Source organism: Oryctolagus cuniculus, chromosome 2 (genome assembly GCF_964237555.1).
Source record: "Oryctolagus cuniculus chromosome 2, mOryCun1.1, whole genome shotgun sequence".
In the NCBI taxonomy this organism is placed as follows: Eukaryota; Metazoa; Chordata; class Mammalia; order Lagomorpha; family Leporidae; genus Oryctolagus; species Oryctolagus cuniculus.
In genome coordinates, this window is record NC_091433.1 from 2410489 (window position 1) to 2432779 (window position 22291).

General features: G+C 66.9%; 2 protein-coding genes across 3 annotated transcripts in view; one reads left to right on the forward strand and one right to left on the reverse strand.

Annotated features, from left to right (window-relative positions):
- The window catches only part of HTRA3 (HtrA serine peptidase 3), a 118625-nt gene that overhangs the window by 42477 nt on the left and 53857 nt on the right, over positions 1 to 22291 (reverse strand). The window lies entirely within an intron of this gene.
- The window catches only part of ACOX3 (acyl-CoA oxidase 3, pristanoyl), a 39596-nt gene that overhangs the window by 7351 nt on the left and 9954 nt on the right, over positions 1 to 22291 (forward strand). The window contains exons 3-12 of one of the 2 annotated variants that reach the window (XM_070069543.1): positions 1639 to 1872; positions 2314 to 2388; positions 2535 to 2624; positions 5196 to 5387; positions 5845 to 5988; positions 8466 to 8554; positions 15841 to 15937; positions 16736 to 16918; positions 19138 to 19260; positions 22064 to 22184. In XM_070069543.1, the coding sequence (XP_069925644.1) occupies positions 1639 to 1872; positions 2314 to 2388; positions 2535 to 2624; positions 5196 to 5387; positions 5845 to 5988; positions 8466 to 8554; positions 15841 to 15937; positions 16736 to 16918; positions 19138 to 19260; positions 22064 to 22184 (1348 nt within the window). The remainder of the gene's footprint in view (positions 1 to 1638; positions 1873 to 2313; positions 2389 to 2534; positions 2625 to 5195; positions 5388 to 5844; positions 5989 to 8465; positions 8555 to 15840; positions 15938 to 16735; positions 16919 to 19137; positions 19261 to 22063; positions 22185 to 22291) is intronic. The other variant, XM_070069544.1, reaches the window with a different exon arrangement.

Sequence of the window (22291 nt, forward strand, 5' to 3'; positions counted from 1 at the left end):
CCCACTCCCGCCCCCACTTCTCGGGCAGTCGGCTGCGTGTCACCACAGTGAAGCACCTGCGGCTACCGGCGTCGCGAAGGGGAGGGGCTCTCTGAGCTCTCAGACCAGTCCGGTGACGGCGTCCTGCTGGTGGAGTCAGGGGCACAGGGCGTCACGTGGCAGGGGACGGAGCGTGCTCGTGCCCCGTCCAGGGGGCCTCCCATGAGCCCGCGGGTCTAATCACAGGGGGCTTCAGAGAGGCTGTGTGGGAGACTCCCCACCAGAGGGTCCGGCAGCCCCGGGTGAAGACCTGTCGCGTCCCAGGGTCTCGTCTTAGGTCCTCAGTGGAGCTCAGCTCGTGAGGTGGGGGGCCCAGCATGGCCATGCCTGGGGGGAATGTGGTGGGCACGGCTGTGCCTGGGTGGACGTAGTGGGCACAGCTGTGCCTGGGTGGAAGTGGTGGGCACAGCTGTGCCTGGGTGGAAGTGGTGGGCACGGCTGTGCCTGGGGGGGACGTGGTGGGCTCGGCTTGCCTGGGGTGGACGTGGTGGGCACAGCTGTGCCTGGGTGGAAGTGGTGGGCACGGCTGTGCCTGGGGTGGACGTGGTGGGCACGGCTGTGCCTGGGTGGAAGTGGTGGGCACGGCTGTGCCTGGGGGGGACATGGTGGGCACGGCTGTGTTTGGGTTGATGTGGTGGGCACCACAGCTGTGCCTGGGGTGGACGTGGTGGGCACCACGCTGCCAGCCCCTGCTCTCACCAGCACGACCCCCACCTGCAGGCCGTGGCTTGTTTTTCACCCCGATCGCCGAATCCTTGTGCTACACGTAGATCCACACAGTTTTCAGGGGCCTCAAGCCTGGATCCCAGAAAGTCACACGCAGCCCACCCCTCCACACAGACCAGAGCCCATCTGTGCCGCTGCCCAGGAAGCACGCTGGCCCCTACAGCTGCCCAGGAAGCGCGCTGGCCCTACGGCTGCCCAGGAAGCACGCTGGCCCTACGGCTGCCCAGGAAGCACGCTGGCCCCTACGGCTGCCCAGCCAGAGCGGAGCAGGCACTGCTGGTCTCCGCCTTGGGATCAGACTCGGCCTCACCTCCCGCGGGAGCCCGGGAACGGAGCAAGAGCCCCTCCCTGCTCTCGGCTCCCTGCACCTGTGACAGAGGCCCCTCCCCACGGCCGAGCCAGTGATTGGCTTCCCATACGCCCAGCGGGCCGACGCGGCTCTGGGGCTCTGCACGCACTCCTCCAGCTCGTTTGGGGGCTGTACAGCAGGAGGCGGGCAGTGCTGCAAGATGCGGAAGGGGACAGGGCCCAGGTCCCTGGCGTGTAATGGGGGCACGTGGGGACAGAGGCGTGGCCCTGGTCAAGGCGCAACAGCACTGCCGAGAGCCGTCCCGGTGACAGCGGCAGGCTCTCTCCCTGACCGCACCCTACCCGGGGGCACCTGGAGGGCAGGTGCTGGCCACAGTGGTCTCTGCGAGGGGGCTCCCCCTGACGGCCTGGTCCCATCCCCCCAAGGCCCCACTTCCAGACGCATCACCGGCTTCGGTTCCCACCCCCGGGCGCGCGGGTGAGGCCGTGAGTCTCGGCAGCCCACGGCCTCGGGAGCCGCGTCCCCGGCCCGGGCGTCAGCGTCTCCGTCTCCTGCGTTTTCAGAAATCTGTCTTCTCGGCCCTGGAGGGGGACCCGCTGTTTGCCCGCCGCCCCGGAGCCGCCCTGCCCTTGGAGCGGTACCGGGAGCTCACCTTCCTGCGCTGCAAGCGGGTCTTCGAGCACGACTTCCTGGGCGCCGAGGACCTGCTGCGGAGCCCCCTGAAGGTGCTGGCACTGGTCCACTGCCTGGGCATGTACGACTGGTCCCTGGCCGCCAAGTGCCTGCTGCACCTGCTGGTGAGTGCGGCGGGCTGCCGCGCGGTCTGGGAGACCACGCGTGTAAAATACGCAGGGCCTGGGAGCTCCGGGTGGGAAGTCCGATTTCCCAGCTGTCTGTGCGGGTTTGCACCCACAAGGCCTCGCACAAGCCCCGGGCAAGGCCGCTCCCAGCACAGACATCCAGAGTCGCGGGGCAGCGGGGCGGGGGGAGGTCACGGTTCCCCGCCCTCCCCGGTGCCCCGGCTGCGTGCGTGCCCTGCGGGTGCTGGGCTCTATCCTCGGCCTCCTCTCCCGGCTCCCGGCCACGCCCCGGGACTCTGAAGGCATCCTGAGTCCCAGGCAACTCGGTGTGACGTAAGCTGCCGGGCCGGGGACCCGGGCTGCCGGGCGGTGGGGACGCGAGCGCGTGGCGGGCTCCGGGCCCCCCCGCACCTGCTCCCGGACGCGTGATCTCTGCAGATTTTCGGGTCAGCGGTCTACAACTCTGGTTCAGAACGACACTTCAGGTACCTTCAGCAGCTCTTCAGCATGGAGGTGAGCTCGGCGCCCGGCGTGTGGAGGACGCGGCCGCTCACGCTGCTCTGCGGTCAGGCCCAGCCTCGGCCTCAGCGCGGGGTGGCCCGCGGTCCCAGCACCACAGCGGGCCCTTCGACTCACGCTGTCCGTGCTTCGGCGTTTAGATTTTTGGATGTTTCGCGCTGACGGAACTGAGCCATGGGAGCAACACCAAGGCCATCCGCACGACGGCCCACTATGACCCTGCCAGCCAGGTGCGTGGGCGGGGCCGCAGCGGGCGACACGCGTGGAGCGCCGCCGAGACACGCGGGCCGCCTCACGCGGGGTGAGGAGACGGGGCTTGAGAGGCAAGACGCAGGCCGCCGTCAGCCCCGCCGAGGGACCGACCCGGCCCGGCACGCGTGGCAGGGGGGCCACGGCTGTGGAACCTGCTGTTTTCCTCACGGGCCAGCCTCCCGCTGTGGGATCCGCCAGCAGTTCTGGCCACCCTGATGATGCCTCCCCTTCCTCCTCCTCCTTTGCTTGTTTTCTTTAAAGATTTATTTATTTATTTGAAAGGCAGAGTTCCAGAGAGGCAGAGAGAGAGGGAGAGAGACAGAAAGGTCTTCCATCCGCTGGTTCACTCCCCAAATGGCTGCAACGGCCAGAGCTGGGCCGATCGGAAGCCAGGAGCCAGGAGCTTCTTCCGGGTCTCCCCAGCAGTGCCATCTTCCACTGCTCCCCCAGGCCACAGCAGAGAGCTGGGTCGGAAGTGGAGCAGCTGGGACTAGAACCGGTGCTCATATGGGATGCCGGCACTGCAGGCGGCGGCTTTATGCCATAGCACCAGCCCCAGTGCCTCCTTCTTGACCCGTGACCCCTTTGCACTGGCCGCCTGTGGTCGGACCCTTCGGCTAGCAGCCCGCTTCTTCCTTTCCCACCCACCTGGCCCATTTCCCCGGTCCTTCCTTGCCGTCTCCCTGCCCTTTGTGGCATGCGTGCTGCTGGCCACGCCCGGTGCACCCACAGGGCACTGCCCATGCAGCCGCTGCTTCTGCAGGAGGCACTCCGCCGACACAGGCTGCACCCTTGTCCCCCAGGAACGCGGGTGGGAGACGGGCCAGACAGCCGGGCTCAGGAGGGCGTGGTCAGTGCTGTGCACTCCACACCCTGCCCCTCCCTGCTGGGCCCCCATGCGTCTCCTTGGCCTCCGTTTCTCCCCAGGGACCGAGCACCCCCCCCCCCCCGGGGCTGCTCCTGCACCTGCTCTGGCGCTGCAGCCCCTCCCTTCCTGGAGAGCGGAGCTCTGAGCTCCCGGCCTTGCTCTCACTCATTGGGTGCACACTCTGTGCCCGGGGTGCCAGTGACGGGGACGCAGAGGAGCACAGGACACGGCACCTGTTACCGTGACTGCCGTGGCTGTGCAGTGCCACACAGAGGGGCCTGGGGAGCCCGGCACCCACGGGGCCTTGAAAAGCATGGGGTGCTGGGGGGCCGTTCTATTGCTTCCCGCCTCCCCCCCAGTGGAGCCCGGAGCACGACGGCACACGGGACACGATGGGCAGCCGGGGCCCCCCAGGGGGCTGGTCACACACTCGTGGGCAGCAGGGACGCCTGCTGGGCACCTACCGTGTGCCGGGCGAGAAGCGGTGAGCACAGCCGGTCAGCCTGTGCTGTCGTGGATGCTGTGGGGGAGGGACCGTGCAGACACTGCGGGGAGGTTGTGCCGAGCAAGGCAGGGCTGTCACGGGTCAGGGCATCTGCTGGGGTGGCGGCCTGAGGCCACGGCGGGCCGGAGACGCCCCGGGAAGGTGCGTGTGGAAAACGGCAGTGCAGGGCCCCGGAGGGGGGGTCTCCCGAGCCCACACACGTGCCCCTGCAAAGCACAGGCAACAGGCGGGGGCATCGCACTGCTGTGAGGAGACCTGGCACTGCTGTGGCTGGAGACCTGGCCACGGAGAAGAGCCAGTGGCCCCTGGGAGGAGAGGACAGAGGCAGGGCTGGCAACCCCCCCCCACTCCCTCACTATACCCCGCATCCCACCCTGAGGACAGGCATGGCTGGCAGCCCCCCCACACTCCCACACTAACCCCCTGCCCACTGACTGAGGACAGAGGCATGGCTGGCAGCCCCCCCACACTCCCACACTAACCCCCTGCCCACCACCCTGAGGACAGAGGCAGGGCTGGCAGCCCCCACCCCCCACACTCCCACACTAACCCCCTGCCCACTGACTGAGGACAGAGGCATGGCTGGCAGCCCCCCCACACTCCCACACTAACCCCCTGCCCACCACCCTGAGGACAGAGGCAGGGCTGGCAGCCCCCACCCCCCACTCCCACACTAACCCCCTGCCCACCGCCCTGAGGACAGAGGCATGGCTGGCAACCCCCCCCCCCCACTCCCTCACTATACCCCGCATCCCGCCCTGAGGACAGGCATGGCTGGCAACCCCCCCCCACTCCCACACTAACCCCCTGCCCACCACCCTGAGGACAGAGGCAGGGCTGGCAGCCCCCACCCCCCCACTCCTTCACTAACCCCCTGCTCTTCGCCCTGAGGACAGAGGCTTGGCTGGCAGCCCCCACCCCCCACTCCCACACTAACCCCCTGCCCACCGCCCTGAGGACAGAGGCAGGGCTGGCAGCCCCCACCCCCCACTCCCACACTAACCCCCTGCCCACCGCCCTGAGGACAGAGGCAGGGCTGGCAGCGCCCCTACCCCACTCCCTCACTATACCCCCTGCCCACCGCCCTGAGGACAGAGGCATGGCTGGCAGCCCCCCCCCCACTCCCACACTAACCCCCTGCCCACCGCCCTTGCACCTGCTCCGCTCTCCCGCCAGGTGGCCTCGCCCCTTCCTCCCTGCAGAATGATGGGAACTGGGCCCAGCTTCGCTGCTCACTGGCTGGCCCAGGGCGGTGGCCAGCAGTCTGCTGTCCCTCCCTTGGTGGCCAAGGCCACCTGTGGGGGTGGCCTCGCTGTGTCTTCACCGGTAGATGCTCATCTCGGCCAGGTTCCCGACCCACTTCCACAGGTGCACCCAGCTGCCGGGTCCCCTCGCCTCCACCCCCCCCCTCCCCCGCACTGGCCTCCCCATGCAGGTGCCACAGCCCCGACTCCTAAGACTTCCTCCTGCGGCTCCGCTCCCTGATTCGCGCAACTCCCAGCCGTGCTCCCCGGGGTCCGCCCGCGCCCCTGCTGGCCAAACTCTGGAGAGGGAGGAGCCACGGCCCGTCCCTCCCCCGTACCGCCCCGGACGCTGGGGACACAGCTCCTTCCCGGAGCCGGCAGGGGCAGGGGCGGGGGCGGGGGCGGGGGCGGGAAGGGCTCCCGCGCGGCTCTGCGGGGCAGCTTGCTCGTCTGCACCCACCCGGACGCACTGCTCAGAAAGCAGGGCCTGCCCCGAGACTGGCCGTGGCGAGTGGACTCTGCCGAGGACGAAGCCCTCGCCGCGTGTCCCAGCTGACTCCCTCCCCCACCTCCCGGCGCAGGAGTTCATCATACACTCGCCCGACTTCGAAGCCGCCAAGTTTTGGGTCGGCAACATGGGCAAGACGGCGACGCACGCGGTGGTGTTCGCGCAGCTGCACACGCCGGACGGCCGGTGCCACGGGCTGCACTCCTTCGTCGTGCAGGTAGGGGGCGAGCCTGGCCGGGTCTCCCCAGAATCAGCCGCCGCGTTTGGGCCGTGGACATGGCGCTCCCTGTCCTGGCATCACCGGGCACAAGGCCGGTGCTTGCGCCCCCCACCCCGCGCCCTAAGATCCGCATCCAGGGGTTCTGCGTGGCCTCTGCCCCGGGGAGTGCTGTCGGATGGCGGGGCGGGAGTCCCCCGGAGCCCGCAGCCCCTGCAAGCAGCCCCAGGCCTCCGCGCGTGGGCTTAGCCCCTCCCTGCCCGCCCCCGCATTTCCATGCTGCGCGCTTTCCCGGTTGGGGTGTGTGCGCGTGCGCGCGCTCCTGAGAGGAGAAAATCACTTTTTTTAAAATTACACTACACCATAGGGAACTCTGTTTTTAAAGTTATTATTTTCATTTTTCTTTGAAACCGAGAACTTCATCCGCGGGCGCACTCCCCGAATGCCTGGCTCGCACGGCAGGGAGCTGGACTGGAGGCAGAGGCGCGGGCCCCCAGAGACTTACCTCCACCCCGCCACGGACGCCGCTCTGGGGTCTGGGGGTTCCTTACGTAGGCGCCATTACGTCACCGGCACGGGGAGGCTTCCTAGCGCAGGCACCCCCTGCCTGCGTCACAGGCTCTGGGCAGCTGCACCGCGCAGGCGCGTTTGGGTGCGTGTCCGGCCGTGGGGCGCGGTCCCCGTCGGCCGAGGTTGGAGTGTGGCTGGAGCTTCGCGCTCGGTGCGGCCGGGAGCTGAATGGGGCGCCCCTGCCGGACCCGGCGCCCCGAGGCCACAGCTGTGCGAGCAGTGTCGCAGGAGTCGGCGGCGCGAGTCAGGCCCCGGCCGTGCCCTGGCGTGGACCGGGTGCCTGGCTGAAGCCGGGAGCCAGGAGCTTTGGGATCCCAGACACCTGGGCCGTCTTCCCTTGCTCTCCCAGGTGCACTAGCGGGAGCTGGGTGGGAAGTGGAGCAGCCGGGATTCGGATCAGCATATGGGATGCTGGCGCTGCATCAACACCTGTATTTAAAAACCACCGTTTAAAATTGGAAACCTCCCATCTGCTGGTTCACTCTCCAGATGCCCACGACAGCCAGGGCTGGGCCAGGCCGAAGCCAGGAGCCCAGAACTCCATCGGGGCCCCCCAAGTGGGTGGCAGGGGCCCAAGCCCTAGAGCCATCCCGAGCTGCCTCCCAGGGTGACCGTTAGCAGGAAGCCGGAGCAGAGAGGGGGGCGGGGCCGTCGGCATCGCGTGCTCCAGCGCCCGTCCCAAGATCCACCCCCCCTTTTTTTTTTAAAAGATTTATTTATTTATATGAAAGAGTTACACAGAGAGAGAAGCAGAGGCAGAGAGAGAGAGAGAGAGAAAGAGAGGTCTTCCATCTGCTGGTTCACTCCCCAGTGGCCACAACGGCTGGAGCTGTGCCATCTGAAGCCAGGAGCCAGGAGCCAGGAGCTTCTTCCGGGTCTCCCACGTGGGTGCAGGGGCCCAAGCACTTGGGCATCTTCCACTGCTTTCCCAGGCCACAGCAGAGAGCTGGATCAAAGCAGCTGGGACTCAAACCTGCGCCCACAAGGGATGCTGGCACTGCAGGCAGCAGCTTCACCCACTGCGCCACAGCGCCGGCCCCGCAAGATCCCTTTAAAGGCCAGCGCCGTGGGGGTGACTTTGCGACCGTTCACACTGACAGGGAAATTCCGAGCTGCGCGGGTTCAGTGCTTCTTTGGAGCAGGGCGTCCCCGGCTGGGGTCTCTGCCCCTACCCACTGGGTGCCAGCAGTTAGGGCAAGAAAGCTGTCCCCAGGGTGCTTCCCCGGCCTCCGCTGGGAGTCCCCACCCAAGCTGTCCGAGAACAAGACTGCCCGTCCTGTCCGTGGGCCGCAGCCGGCCAACTCTGTGCCTGAACGGGGACTAACGTTGGCGACCGGAGACTGAGCAGATTAACCCTGGCTGTTGCCCGAGTGGCACCGACACGCACAGCCGCTGTCTCACTGAAATCTCGTGGGAGTCCAAGGCCCGAGCGAGAAGTTCCCGCGTCCTCAGGCCTCGGGCAGTGGTCAGCTCCTGTGGCTGCCGTGGCCGAGTGCCCCACGTACCATTCTCCCACTGTTCTGGGGCTGGGAGTCGGTGGGCAGGGTCTCTGCAGGCCACACCCTCCTCCAGGGGCGGACCCTTCGTGCCCCTCCCAGCCCCTGTGCTGCGGGCATCCTTGGCTGGGGCTGCGCTGACTGACCGTGGGCCCTCGCCTGCCGGCCTCCGCTTGTGTCTCCCGTAGACCCTGGCCTTGCTGTGGGCCCTCCTGGGCAGTCCAGGACGGTCCTCTCCAGGCTTGGGCGTTGTGACATCAGCACAGACTCCTCCCAGGCGAGGTCCCAGCGCCTCCACGCCGTGTGCCCCACGGCTACCCACAGGGAGCCCCGACAGCCCCTGGCGTGTTTGGCTACGCCCACCTGGAGCTCCCTGGGGTCCCAGCGGCGGCTGCTTGTTGCTTTGTGCAGATTCGGGACCCGAAGACCCTTCTTCCCATGCCGGGGGTGATGGTCGGCGACATCGGGAGGAAACTCGGCCAGAACGGTCTGGACAACGGGTGAGTGCCCTGCTGGCCCTGCTGGTCCACGGCCCGCCCCCTGGGCTCTTCTGGGGACTGCTCGGCACGGAGGGCCCCTCTGAGTGCCAGCCCCTGTGGCCTCCCCGGGCCCGTCCGTGCTGTGTCCATCCTCGGGGATTCCTGTGGAGCCGGCTCAGTCATGCTGGGGACCCGCACTGTGCCCGGGGTGTGTGCGTCCTGCTGGACCCAGCCTCAGAGCCCACGGCAGGGGGACGTCTGCCCCTGCTGGGGTCGCAGCCTGGGCCGGGCTGGCCGGGGACACGGGTTCCGGAGCCCAGCAGGATGTGGGTCCACGCTTCCCGCCTCCAGCCTGAGCTTGCTGCTCCCAGCTTGGAAGAGAGGGCCTGCAGGGTCACCCCCGGGGCTCTGCGTGGCAGCCGGTGCTGGGCTGGGGTGCGGCTGAGCGGCAGGTGCCTGGTGAGGGCCAGGAAGGGCCCGGGGTTGGTGCAGCCAGGACCCGTGTGGGCTCAGATGGGCGCGCAGGCCCTGGTGGGTGGAGGCGCAGGCGAGAGCAGGGTGGCCAGGTTGAGGCCTCATGGTGAGGAGCAGGTGGTGGGTGATTGGGGGTGGGTGTCGTTCTAGCTGGAGGGCACCGTGTGGCCTGAGCCTGCAGCAGCAGACAGGGTGGGAGGCCTCACCGTGCCGGGATGGGGGCTGGCTGGGGAGGGGCCTGGACATCAGGAGCCAGCCAGGCCAGCACACATACTGGCATCCAGACCGGCTTTCTCGTCGGGGCGGGTTTCCTCGTCTGTCCTGGGCGTGCTGGGGCCCTCGGCGGCCCTGCCCGTGCAGGCTGCAGCGGCCCGTGGGGCCGTGGGGCACACGCAGGGTCGTCCCTGGGAGAGCCCGGCCCTGCCGAGGCCCCTCGGAGCCCCCAGCCGGCTTCTCACGGGGAGGATGCTGGGCGGGCGTTCGTCCTGCTCCGTGTCTCGAGAACGTGCGCCCTCGTGCTGCCACGTCTGCGATGGGCAGAGGTGAGGAGGGCGGGCGTCTCCCCCAGGTTGCACACGACTTGTTGTCGGGCTGGTTCACCCTGGCCGTGAAGGAGGAGGCGGCGGCGCCAGAGAGAGAGAGAGGCTGGGCGGCAGACCTGCAGCCATGATGCCGGTACCACGCCTCGTTCCCGGGGCACGTGGGCCGGTGCCCATGTGGCTGCCGGGGAGCGCCTGTCCTGGCCCGTCTGAGGGAGATTCGGGCAGAGCCGCCCGGGTGGGGGGCGGGGGGCGGGGCTGTGTGGCCCTGGGGTTGGAAGCCGGCCCTCGACAGATCCGTGTCCCCAGCTGGGGCTCGGCAGACGCCGCCATGGTTGCTCCATCTCCTGCAGGGTCCTGCACCTGTGTGCCGGGCCTGGCAGGCGGACGGCCCTTGTCTGAGCAGGGTCCCGGCCGCTCTGCACTGAGTCTCAGTGTTGATAAGTGACCGTTCTTTTCAAACATCATAGATTTTGTGGTGGTCCCCCCCCACGCACCCCTGTTTAGAGAAAGGGAGTACAGGTGTTTGTGGGGTGCTGTCCAAGGAGCGCTGAACCCCCAGGAGTCAGCGTGGCACCCTGCGGGAAAGGCGCCTCTGGGCCTCGGAAGTGGGGTCACCTGCCCCCCGGAGCTCGGCCGGGACAGCCCTGCCCCTCAGGAGACCACGGCCGTCTGTGCCGTGCAGGCCGGCTCCCAGCAGAGGGCGCCACGGCTCCGGAGCTCAGCCGTGCTTTGGGGCCCAGACCCTGCTGGGGCTTCTCGGCCTGGAGCTGGCCGGTTCCCCATTGATTCAGGTGTCCGCAGCACGACTCGGCGATTTTTGGGGAAAACGACGTCTAAGTGATGGATCCTTAACAAAGTGGTCCCAGTTCGTGGGCCGTGTTTTTTCTTGGGGTGGGAATTGCAGAGTGGGGCGGCTCCTAGAGACCCCGGACGGACGGAGCGCGTGCGGGGAGCAGCACAGGGCTGTTCCCGCGGGGGGCACGGGGCCTTCTCGTCATCTGCACTGGGGGTGGCACAGCCTGTGGCCCCGGGGACCCATGTGCAGGTCCCCAAGGCTCGGGGTCTGCCGGGGGCCAGGCTGGTGGTGGCAGTGTTGGCCTCGGGCGGGAAGGAAGTAGCTGGAACTCGGAGCAGAGCCCTGGGGGCAGGTGTGGGTGTCGCCTGGGGCGGGGCCTCAAACCCGTGAGCTCCAGGTGGGGGCTTCTGTGCTGCAGGCACAGCTCCCAGGCCAGAGAAACACACACGCGCAGATACTGTCACACACACTGTCCCATACCACACACGTGCCATACAACACACACGTGTCATATAGCACACACGTGTCATATAGCACACAAGTGTCACACATGCACACACCGTCTCATACCACACATGTGTCATATACTAGTTATACACACACACTGTCACACATTCTGTGACATACACATGTGTCATACACCATACACACACGGTCACACACATACTGTCACCCATGCTGTGACACACACACCGTGTCACATACCACACATGCATGATAGACACACCATGTCTCATGCATACACACACTACATGCCATACACCATATCACATACACACACCTCACACACGTCACATGCACACACATTGTGTCTCCCACAACACACTACATGTCACACACATCACCACACACGTATCACACACATCATGTTACAGACATACACCTTGTCACTCTCACATACACTGTCACACACACCCCCGTGTACACACACCCCAAGTCACACCACGCTGCACCCACACACCTCACACTGCACACACTATGCTGTACATGCATGTCCCACGGTGCACACTCCCTCTCCATCTCTCACACGTGTGCGCACACATATCCATGTCACACACCCCTGCCACGCATGTGCACACACACCACTGCATGCTCCCTCTCCATCTCTCACATGTGTGTGCACACGTGTCCATGTCACACACATGCACACACACACCACTTCTGCTGGAGACTCAGAGTTCTAGCTTGTGGGGCTGACCAGTGGCACCTTCTGACCTTTTCTGGCACCCGGGGGGTCAGGGGGCCCGGCTCCCTGGCACACGTGGGGTCAGTGGGTCCCGGCTCCCGTGGCACACGTGGGGTCAGCGGGTCCCGGCTCCCGTGGCACACGTGGGGTCAGCGGGGCCCGGCTCCCGTGGCACACGTGGGGTCAGGGGGCCTGGCTCCCGTGGCACACGTGGGGTCAGCGGGGCCCGGCTCCCGTGGCACACGTGGGGTCAGCGGGGCCCGGCTCCCTGGCACACGTGGGGTCAATGGGGCCTGGTTCTGTGGCACACGTGGGGTCAGCAGGGCCCGGCTCCCTGGCACATGTGGGGTCAGCGGGGCCCGGCTCCCTGGCACATGTGGGGTCAGCGGGGCCCGGCTCCCTGGCACATGTGGGGTCAGCGGGGCCTGGCTCCCTGGAACACGTGGGGTCAGCAGGGCCCGGCTCCCGTGGCACATGTGGGGTCAGCAGGGCCCAGCTCCGTGGCACACGTGGGGTTGGTGGGCAGCAGGTGGAGCTTTGCTCTCAGCTGAGCCCGCGGGAACAGGGCCGCCGCCGCAGCAGGAAGGCCTCCGGGTTTGTCCATGTCTGAGGCTGACGGGGGAGGATTTCCCACTGCTCGGAGCGGGCGTCTCTGTTTACAGACCTCGCTGCACACAGCCTTCCTCAGGTGCCAGCAACGCACCGCCAGCCCCGCCTTGGCGCCAGGCCCACCGTCGGGATCAGACGGGGCTCCCCGTGGGCGGCAGAGCGGCTCCAGGAACAGCCGGCACCTGTCACACAGCCACACACACACACTCACAGTGTGTCACCTACAACACACACCACATCACACACAGTCACACACACGTCGCACAGTCACCTATAACACACCATGTCACAGCCACACACACACACACTGTCACCTACGACACACACAGTATCACACACACACTCACATACACACTCACACTGTGTCACCTACGACACACACATCACACACACACACGTCACACAGTCACCTATAACATACACCGTGTCACAGTCACACACACACACACTCACACTGTGTCACCAACACACACCACATCACACACAGTCACACACACATGTCGCACAGTCACCTATAACACACACTGTGTCACAGTCACACACACACACTGTCACCTACAACACACACAGTGTCACACACACACTCACATACACACTCACACTGTGTCACCTACGACACACACCACATCACACACACACATGTCACACAGTCACCTATAACACACACCGTGTCACAGTCACACACACACACACTCACACTGTCACCGACACACACATCACACACAGCCACACACACATGTCACACAGTCACCTATAACACACACTGTGTCACAGTCACACACACACACACTGTCACACACACTGTGTCACAACATACACCACATCACACATGCGGTGTCGCTCATGCAGACACACATTGTCATGTACACACAAGTCACACACACTGCCACCTATGACACACACACCGTGTCACAGTCACACACACCGTGTCAGTTACACATACACCGTATTATACACTGTGTCACACATTGTCATGCACACACACATCACACACACACGTGGTGTCTCGCTCTCGCACAGGCACCAAGTGGCAGCCACATGCCCACGGCCAGGGTCCGGGTGCCCCACAGCGGGGAGCTGGCCAGGAGCCACCAGGCTTTGTACACCAGGGGTGGCCGGAGGGGGCCTCTGCCTGGACGTGGGTGAGGGCTGGAGCCTGGCCCGGAGTGCTGGGTGGTCCCTGCAGAGCCTGGGGCTGGGCACTGGAGAGGGCAGCGTCTCAGCCGCTCTGGGACTCGTGCCGCGCCCTGAGGATTCCAGGGGCAAAGCCCCAGGCCACTGCTCGGGGATCGGCACAGCCAGGGACGGCCACCGCCCAGTGGGCGTCACGGCACAGGACCTCCCTCCCTGGCACCCACGCTGGGTCCTCCCCATGGCAGTGGAGAATCACGAGGGGCCTCCCGGGGGAGGTGGCGTCCGGCTACTTTCAGGGCCGTCTGGGAGGCCCGCAGGGCAGAACAGAGCCCAGCTGGGTCCACGCGGCCCGAGCCGGAGGCCCTGGGCAGAGAAGATGGGGGGGGGACCTCCCACATCCTGTAGGGCGTCAAACAGGGGCAGGGCCGTTGTGGTGGAAGTGGTGGGGGTCTCTGTCCCAGTGAGGGGGGGTCTCTGCCCTAGTGTGTGTGGGGGGTCTCTGTCCCAAGTGTGGGGGGTCTCTGCCCCAGTGTGGGGGGGCCTCTGTCCCAGTGTGGGGGGTCTCTGCCCCAGTGTGGGGGGTCTCTGTCCCAGTGTGGGGGGGTCTCTGCCCCAGTGTGGGGGGGCCTCTGTCCCAGTGTGGGGGGTCTCTGCCCCAGTGTGGGGGGGTCTCTGTCCCAGTGTGGGGTGTTGTCTCTGTCCCAGTGTGGGGTGTTGTCTCTGCCCCAGTGTGGGGGGGTCTCTGCCCCAGTGTGGGGTCTCTGCCCCAGTGTGGAGGGGGGGTCTCTGCCCCAGTGTGGGGGGGTCTCTGCCCCAGTGTGGGGGGTCTCTGCCCCAGTGTGGAGGGGGGGTCTCTGCCCCAGTGTGGGGGGGTCTCTGTCCCAGTGTGGGGGGTCTCTGCCCCAGTGTGGGGTGTTGTCTCTGCCCCAGTGTGGGGGGGTCTCTGTCCCAGTGTGGGGTGTTGTCTCTGCCCCAGTGTGGGGTGTTGTCTCTGCCCCAGTGTGGGGTGTTGTCTCTGCCCCAGTGTGGGGGGGTCTCTGCCCCAGTGTGGGGGGGTCTCTGCCCCAGTGTGGGGTCTCTGCCCCAGTGTGTGGGGAGGTCTCTGTCCCAGTGTGGGGGTCTCTGCCCCAGTGTGGGGGGGTCTCTGCCCCAGTGTGGAGGGGGGGTCTCTGCCCCAGTGTGGGGGGGCCTCTGTCCCAGTGACGGGGGCCGGAGCCGAGTGGGGGGCTGCACCTGACGGGTGCAGCTCGCAGGCTGGGGCACGGTGGGGAAGCTGCCGGCCCCCGCGTCTGATTGGCAGAGCCGGGGGGCGGGGGCGGGGGCGGGGGGGGGAGGCGCAGCAGGTGCGGGGCTGGGGAGCTCCTCCCCTTTGCTCGCAGGTGCAGCCCCGGCACCGGCACACAACATCACTCTTTGCAGCTGCCGGCCCCCAGGCTGGCTAAAGACCCCGCCCGACGTTTCTTGGACGTCAGCAGTGAGACGGACGGCTGTCAGAGCTGTCGGTGTGGCTGCGGTTTAGCTTTGGCTCCGTTCGTGTGGCGTCCGTGGTGTCCGTGGCCTTGTTTGAGCTCGCTCCTGAGACCGTGCGGTGGTGACACTGTCCTGGGTCCCGCACAGGGGCCTGCTCCCAGCCGGGTGGGCCGACGGCTGCCTGTGCTGACGTCACACCACGGCATGGGTTCTGCTTTGGAGGGCGGGTATGAGAGTCAGAGATTGCCATCTTTTTTTTTTTTTCTTCTTTAAGATTTATTTATTTATTTGAAAGTCAGAGTTAGAGAGAGATCCACTGGTCCACTCCCCAGATGGCCACAGTGGCCAGGGCTGGGCCAGGCTGAAGCCAGGAGCCAGGAGCTTCCTCCGGGTCCCCCACGCGGGTGCAGGGCCCGAGCACTTGGCCATCTTCCCTGCTTTCCCAGGCCACAGCAGAGAGCTGGGTCAGAAGTGGAGCAGTGAGTGCCGGCACTGTGCCGGCCCAGACTCCCGGGATGGGCATTTAGCCTAGTGCGGAGATGCCCGCGTCTCGTATCCGAGTGCCTGGCTTGACGTCTGGGTCAGGCTCCCGATTCCAGCTCCCTGCCAGTGTGCACCCTGGGGAGGCAGCGGTGATGGCTCAGGGCCTTGGGCCCCTGCCACCCACGTGGGGACCTGGGGGGTTCCTGGCTCCTGGTTTCGTCCCTACCCAGGCCCTGCTGCTCCGGGTATTTGGGGAGTGACCCAGTGTGTGGGCGCTCTGTGTGTGTGTGTGCGCGCGTGTGTGTGTGTGCGTGTGTGCACATGTGTGTATGTGCGGACGCGTGTGTGCGCGTGTGTGTGTGTGTCTGCCTCTCACATAAATAAAGATCGCTACAGATCCTGGTCTTGTCTGTGGAGTGGCCAGAGTCTGCCGCTGTGCCCCCGTGGCACCTGCTGGGCCTGCCTGGGCCCCGTCTTCCCGCCCCGTCCTGCGGAGCCCACGCGGTGGCCACAGGCGAGAGGGCCAGCGGTCCCCCTGGTGCCCCGCCCCCGGCCGTTTCTGGGAGCTGCCCCGGGACGGCCCCGCGGACGCCCCGCTCCGCTCCCCCCGCAGGTTTGCCATGTTCCACAAGGTGAGGATCCCCCGCGAGGACCTCCTGAACCGCACTGGGGACGTCACCCCCGAGGGCGCCTACGTCACCCCCTTTAAGGCAAGGGCAATGGGGGGAGGGGGGAGGGAGCCCCCGGCGCTGAGTAGGCAGGGCGGGGGTGGCAAGCTCACGCACACGGAACACGGGGAGCCGGCACACCTGTCAGAGCTGGCGAGTGGGGGTGCAGGCAGGGAGCGACCCACAGAGTGTGGGAGCCAGTCGTGGAGAGCGGGCCTCCCCCCGCAGCGTGGGCTGGGTCTGGCTCTGCAGGTGGGCGGTGGGTGGGCTTTCCTCTGTCCGCTGCTCCCTCCCGGCCACCCCACCCGAGATGCCGCCGTCCCGTGCCTGGAGGCCTCGGGGCCTGGGGAGCCCGCTCAGCCGGTGCCTGGAGGCCTCGGGGCCTGGGGAGCCCACTCAGCCGGTGCCTGGAGGCCTCGGGGCCTGGGGAGCCCGCTTAGCGCGTGCCTGGAGGCCTCGGGGCCTAGGGAGCCCACTCAGCCGGTGCCTGGAGGCCTTGGGGCCTGGGGAGCCCGCTCAGCGCGTGCCTGGAGGCCTCGGGGCCTGGGGAGCCCACTCAGCCGGTGCCTGGAGGCCTTGGGGCCTGGGGAGCCCGCTCAGCGCGTGCCTGGAGGCCTCGGGGCCTGGGGAGCCCACTCAGCCGGTGCCTGGAGGCCTCGGGGCCTGGGGAGCCTGCTCAGCCAGTGCCTGGAGGCCTCGGGGCCTGGGGAGCCCGCTCAGCGCGTGCCTGGAGGCCTCGGGGCCTGGGGAGCCCGCTCAGCGCGTGCCTGGAGGCCTCGGGGCCTGGGGAGCCCCCTCAGCGGGCCCGTCTGGGCGCTGCCCACCGCGCCGTTCCTGCAGGACGCCAGGCAGCGGTTCGGCGCCTCCCTGGGCGGCCTGTCCTGGGGCCGCATCTCCATCATGGGCATGGCCGTGGTCAACCTGAAGCTGGCCGTCTCCATCGCGCTGCGCTTCTCCGCCACGCGGCGTCAGTTTGGGCCGACGGAGGAGGAGGAAGTACCGGTGCTGGAGTACCAAGAGCAGGTGCGCTCCCACGGCCGCTCCCCTGCCGCGCGGCTGTGCGGCCCACCCACCCCCCCACCTGTCATCCACCCACCCCCCCACCCCCCCACGCACCCACCCGTCATCCATCCACCCCCCCATGCACCCACCCCCCCACCCGTCATCCATCCACCCCCCCACTCACCCACCCACCCATCTGTCATCCATCCACCCACCCACTCACCCACCCCCCCACCCGTCATCCATCCACCCCCCCACTCACCCACCCCCCACCTGTCATCCACCCACCCCCCCACGCACCCACCCACCCACCCGTCATCCACCCCCCCACGCACCCACCCCCCCACCCGTCATCCACCCACCCCCCCATGCACCCACCCGTCATCCACCCCCCCCACCCACCTACCCACCCACCCGTCATCCACCCACCCACCCACCCGTCATCCACCCATCCCCCCACTCACCTACCCACCCACCCGTCATCCATCCACCCCCCCATGCACCCACCCACCCATCTGTCATCCACCCACCCCCCCACGCACCCACCCACCCACTCACCTACCCACCCACCTGTCATCCACCCACCCATCTGTCATCCACCCACCCCCCACTCACCCACCCACCCATCTGTCATCCACCCACCCCCCCACTCACCTACCCACCCACCTGTCATCCACCCACCCATCTGTCATCCACCCACCCATCATCCACCCCCCACCCGTCATCCACCCCCCCATGCACCCACCAACCTGTCATCCACCCACCCCCCCACTCACCTACCCACCCGTCATCCATCTACACCCCCCACCCCCCCACCCCGCAACCCGTCATCCACCCCCCCCACTCACCTACCCACCCACCCACCCGTCATCCATCCACCCCCCCACACCCATCATCCACCCACCCCCCCACTCACCTACCCACCCACCCGTCATCCATCTACTCCCCCACTCACCCACCCACCCATCTGTCATCCACCCACCCCCCCACTCACCTACCCACCCACCCACCCATCATCCACCCCCCCACCCGTCATCCACCCCCCCACGCACCCACCAACCTGTCATCCATCCACCCACCCACTCACCTACCCACCCACCTGTCATCCACCCACCCCCCCACTCACCTACCCACCCACCTGTCATCCATCTACACCCCCCACCCCCCCACCCCCCAACCCGGCATCCACCCACCCCCCCCACTCACCTACCCACCCACCCACCCGTCATCCATCCACCCACCCGTCATCCATCCACCCCCCCACCCCCCCACCCGTCATCCACCCACCCCCGCACTCACCTACCCACCCACCCGTCATCCACCCCCCCAATGCACCCCCCCACCCGTCACCCACCTACCCCCCCACACCCACCCCCTCACTCACCTACCTACCCACCCGTCATCCACCCACCCCCCCACTCACCCACCTACCACCATCCATCCACTCACCCACCCACCCATCCACCCACCCACTCACTCACACAGCCACCCGTCTCCATCCATCATCTATCAGACACCCAGACACCCATCTGTCATCTACCCGTCTAGCCATCCACTCACCTGCCCACACATCCATCTGTCCATCCATCATGTACTCACAGCCGCCTACGCACCCATCTCCATCCACCCATCCGTCCATCATCCACTCACCCACCCACCTGTCAGCCATCCAGCCATCTATCCACCCACTCACACACCCACCTACACCTCTCCATCCATCCCGCTGTCATCCACCTGTCACTCTCCCACCCACCCAGCCACCCACGTGGCCGTCACCCCTCACCTGTCCCCTGTCATCCACCCAGCAGTGGCGGCACCCTGTCCCTTGTCGGGTGTGGATGTGCTAAAGCAGCGAAGGCGCACTCCACCCTGTGCCCCGGGGGTCTTCTGGCTCCGCCCCCGCCTGTCCCCGGGCGACTGTGCTTCTTCATAGGCCGAGACAGAATGCGGCCCCGCCGGCCGCGTGCCAGCCCCGAGTCCGTCCCCGCTGGCTGGCCGTCTTGGGCCACAGGTGCACGGGCCCTCGGTCCCTGCCGTGGCCTGGACGGGACAGCTGCGAGAAGTGGACGTTCAGGGGCCACGTCTGAGGTTGGCACCAGGCCAATGGGCATTGGCCCTGCTGGTGGAGCCGAGGGTGCCCGGGGTGGGGTTTCCTGCCGCGGGGGTGGAGCCCAGGCTGGGCCGCCCCCCCCAGCCCCACCCGAGGCCCGGGGCTGCTCAGGCCGCGCTGTGTCTTGCAGCAATGGCGCTTGCTCCCTTACCTGGCCGCCGCCTATGCCTTGGATCACTTCTCCAAGTCGCTCTTCCTGGACCTGGTGCAGCTCCAGCAGGGCCTCCTGGGGGGAGACCGCAGCGCCCTACAGGTGAGGCCCGGGCGCCGTGCAGAGTCGGCCTTGGTTTCAGAACTCGGAGAGGGGCCGGCGCGCCGACGTAGCAGGTTAAGCACCGGCATCCCACCTGGGCGCCAGTTCGAGTCCTGGCTGCTCCATTTCCTACCCAGCTCCCTGCCGTGGCCTGGGAAAGCGGTGGAGGAGGCCCCAGTGCTTGGGCCCTGCACCCACTCGGGAGACCTGGAGGAAGCTCCTGGCCCCAGGCTTCAGTCTGTCCCAGCCCTGGCCGTTGCGGCCATCTGGGGAGTGGACCAGGGGACGGACGACTTTCTCTCTGCCTCGGCTTCTCCTTCTCTGTAACTCCGCCTTTCAATTAAATAAATCCTTTTTTTTTTTTTTTTTTGACATGCAGAGTTAGACAGTGAGAGAGAGAGAGAGACAGAGAGAAAGGTCTTCCTTCTGTTGGTTCACCCCCCAAATGGCCGGTACAGCCATTCGGATCACTGTGCTGATCCGAAGCCAGGAGCCAGGTGCTTCTCCTGGTCTCCCATGGGGTGCAGGGCCCAAGCACTTGGGCCATCCTCCACTGCACTCCTGGGCCACAGCAGAGAGCTGGCCTGGAAGAGGGGCAACCGGGACAGAATCCGGCGCCCCAACTGGGACTAGAACCTGTGGTGCTGGCGCCACATGCAGAGGATTAGCCTAATGAGCCGTGGCGCTGGCCCAATTAAATAAATCTTAAAACCAAAAACAAATGGGGTGAGTCCCTGATTTGTGGGGACAGGGCCCAGGCAGAGCGGCCCGCAGAGGTCCCGCTGCCCGGAGTGGCCGAGGTCCGGCACAGCCCCCTGCCCAGCGTGGTGCTGACGCGACGCCTCGCGCCCGGCTGCGAGTTCAGCTCTCGTCCTCGTCCCGAGAGCGCGATGGCCGTGCAGAAGCCACATCCCCAGCCCTGCGTGGGTTTCATGGTTCTGATCCGTGCGTAAACAGCCGTGCAGAATCTGGCTGGATCCGAGCCGCGGGCAGGGGCCCAGGCCAGCGTGAGGGTGCGCCTGCGCTGAGCGCAGCCCTGGCGTTTCCGGCCAGGCAGGTGACCGGTGGGGGCTCCGCAGCTCCCTGGCGCGCTGCCTCCCGAGCAGGAGTAGGATGTGAGTCAAAGCAAGCAGTGTGGGGGCCGGCGTTCGTCACGGAGGCCGGACGTGAACTCGGGACACCCGCATCCCACGTTGGGGCCCGGTCCAGGTCCCGACTCCACCTCCCACCCAGCTTCCCGCTCACGGGCACCTGGGAGGCAGCGTGATGGCTGCAGAACCCGAGTCCCTGCCGCCCACGTGGGAGACCTGGATGGAGCTCCCGGCCTCTGCCGTCCCCAGCCCCAGCTGTTGTGGGCATTTGAACCAGCAGATGGGAGCTCATGCGTGCTCTCTCTCTCTCTCTCTCTCGCTCTCTCGCTCTCTCTCTCTCTCTCCCTCCCTCCCTCCCTCCCTCTTCCAAATAAAATAAATAGAAATTTTGAAAACCAGCAAGTGATTTGAAAACAGATGAGAAAAACTACAGGGCGGGGTTACATAGAGCATCCTGGAAAACCGGTGGCAGCTGGCCTGCCTCGGCGCGGACAGCACCAGCGCCGGGAGGCGGGAGGCACGGACAGTGTGGGGCCGGGCAGCAGGAGTCACGCAGGGCAAGGCAGAGACCCCCCAACCCCGTCTAGAGATGAGGGCGTCATGGAGACGTCTGCCGGCTGACGCGTGCTGTTCTCCCACTGACCGTGCAGAGCAAGTCAGGCCCGTTCTTCCCGAGCCCACTGCCCCCCAGCCCACTGCCCCCCAAGTCCACTGCCCCCCGAGCCCACTGCCCCCCAGCCCACTGCCCCCCAAGTTCACTGCCCCCTGAGCCCACTGCTCCGAGCCCACTGCCCCCGAGCCCACTGCCCCCAGCCCACTGTCCCCAAGCCCACTGTCCCCCGAGCCCACTGCCCCCGAGCCTGCTGTCCCCCGAGCCCACTGCTCCCCAGCCCACTGCCCCTGAGCCCACTGCCCCCCGAGCCCACTGCCCCCCAGCCCACTGCCCCCCAAGTTCACTGCCCCCTGAGCCCACTGCTCCGAGCCCACTGCTCCCCAGCCCACTGTCCCCGAGGCCACTGCCCCCAGCCCACTGCCCCCCGAGCCCACTGCCCCCTGAGCCCACTGCCCCCCAGCCCACTGCCCCCAGCCCACTTCCCCACAAGTCTACTGCACCTGAGCCCACTGCCCCCAGCCCACTGTCCCCTGAGCCTGCTGTCCCCCGAGCCCACTGCTCCCCAGCCCACTGTCCCCGAGGCCACTGCCCCCAGCCCACTGCCCCCCGAGCCCACTGTCCCCCAGCTCACTGCCCCCCAGGCCCTGACAGTGCCTCCTTGGAAGCTGAGAACACTGGGAAGCTGGGCTTTGCATTTTGCAAGCGTCTCCCTCTCGTTTTCTAAAAGATTTACTCATTCACTCATTCATTCATTCATTCATTTAAAAGCAGAGAGAGAGAGAGAGAGTCTTCCATCCGCTGGGTCACCCGCAGGTGCTGCAGCAGCCGGGGCTGGGCAGGCCGCGGCCAGGAGGCAGCACTCAATGCGAGTCTCCCCCAGGTGTGTTAGCAGCAGGGGAATCCGTGGGCAGCGGGGGCTTGGACGCAGACCCGCCCCGGCCCTTCTCCAGTTACAATGGGCGTCCTTGTCCTGTGGCTGCGGGGGGAGGGGGGATGTGCTCCACCCACGCCGGCCCTGAGGCCGGCCCGGCCCGAGGCTGTGGGGTGTCTGGGCCGACAGCCATTCTCACCAGCGCTTGTCGGGGTCCTTCACCCTAAGGCGGAGCTCGGCCGCGAGATCCACGCCGTGGCCTCGGGTGGCAAGCCCCTGGCCTCGTGGACTGCCCAGCGAGGGATCCAGGAGTGCCGGGAGGCGTGTGGAGGACACGGCTATCTGGCTGGTAGGTTTGGAAAGGCGGCGGCTTCCCGTCCTTTGCTTTACCCTGAGTCTGGGCCGGGGTGAGCGGCCGGTGGTCCGCAGGCCGCATGGGCCCACCGCCCGTCTTTG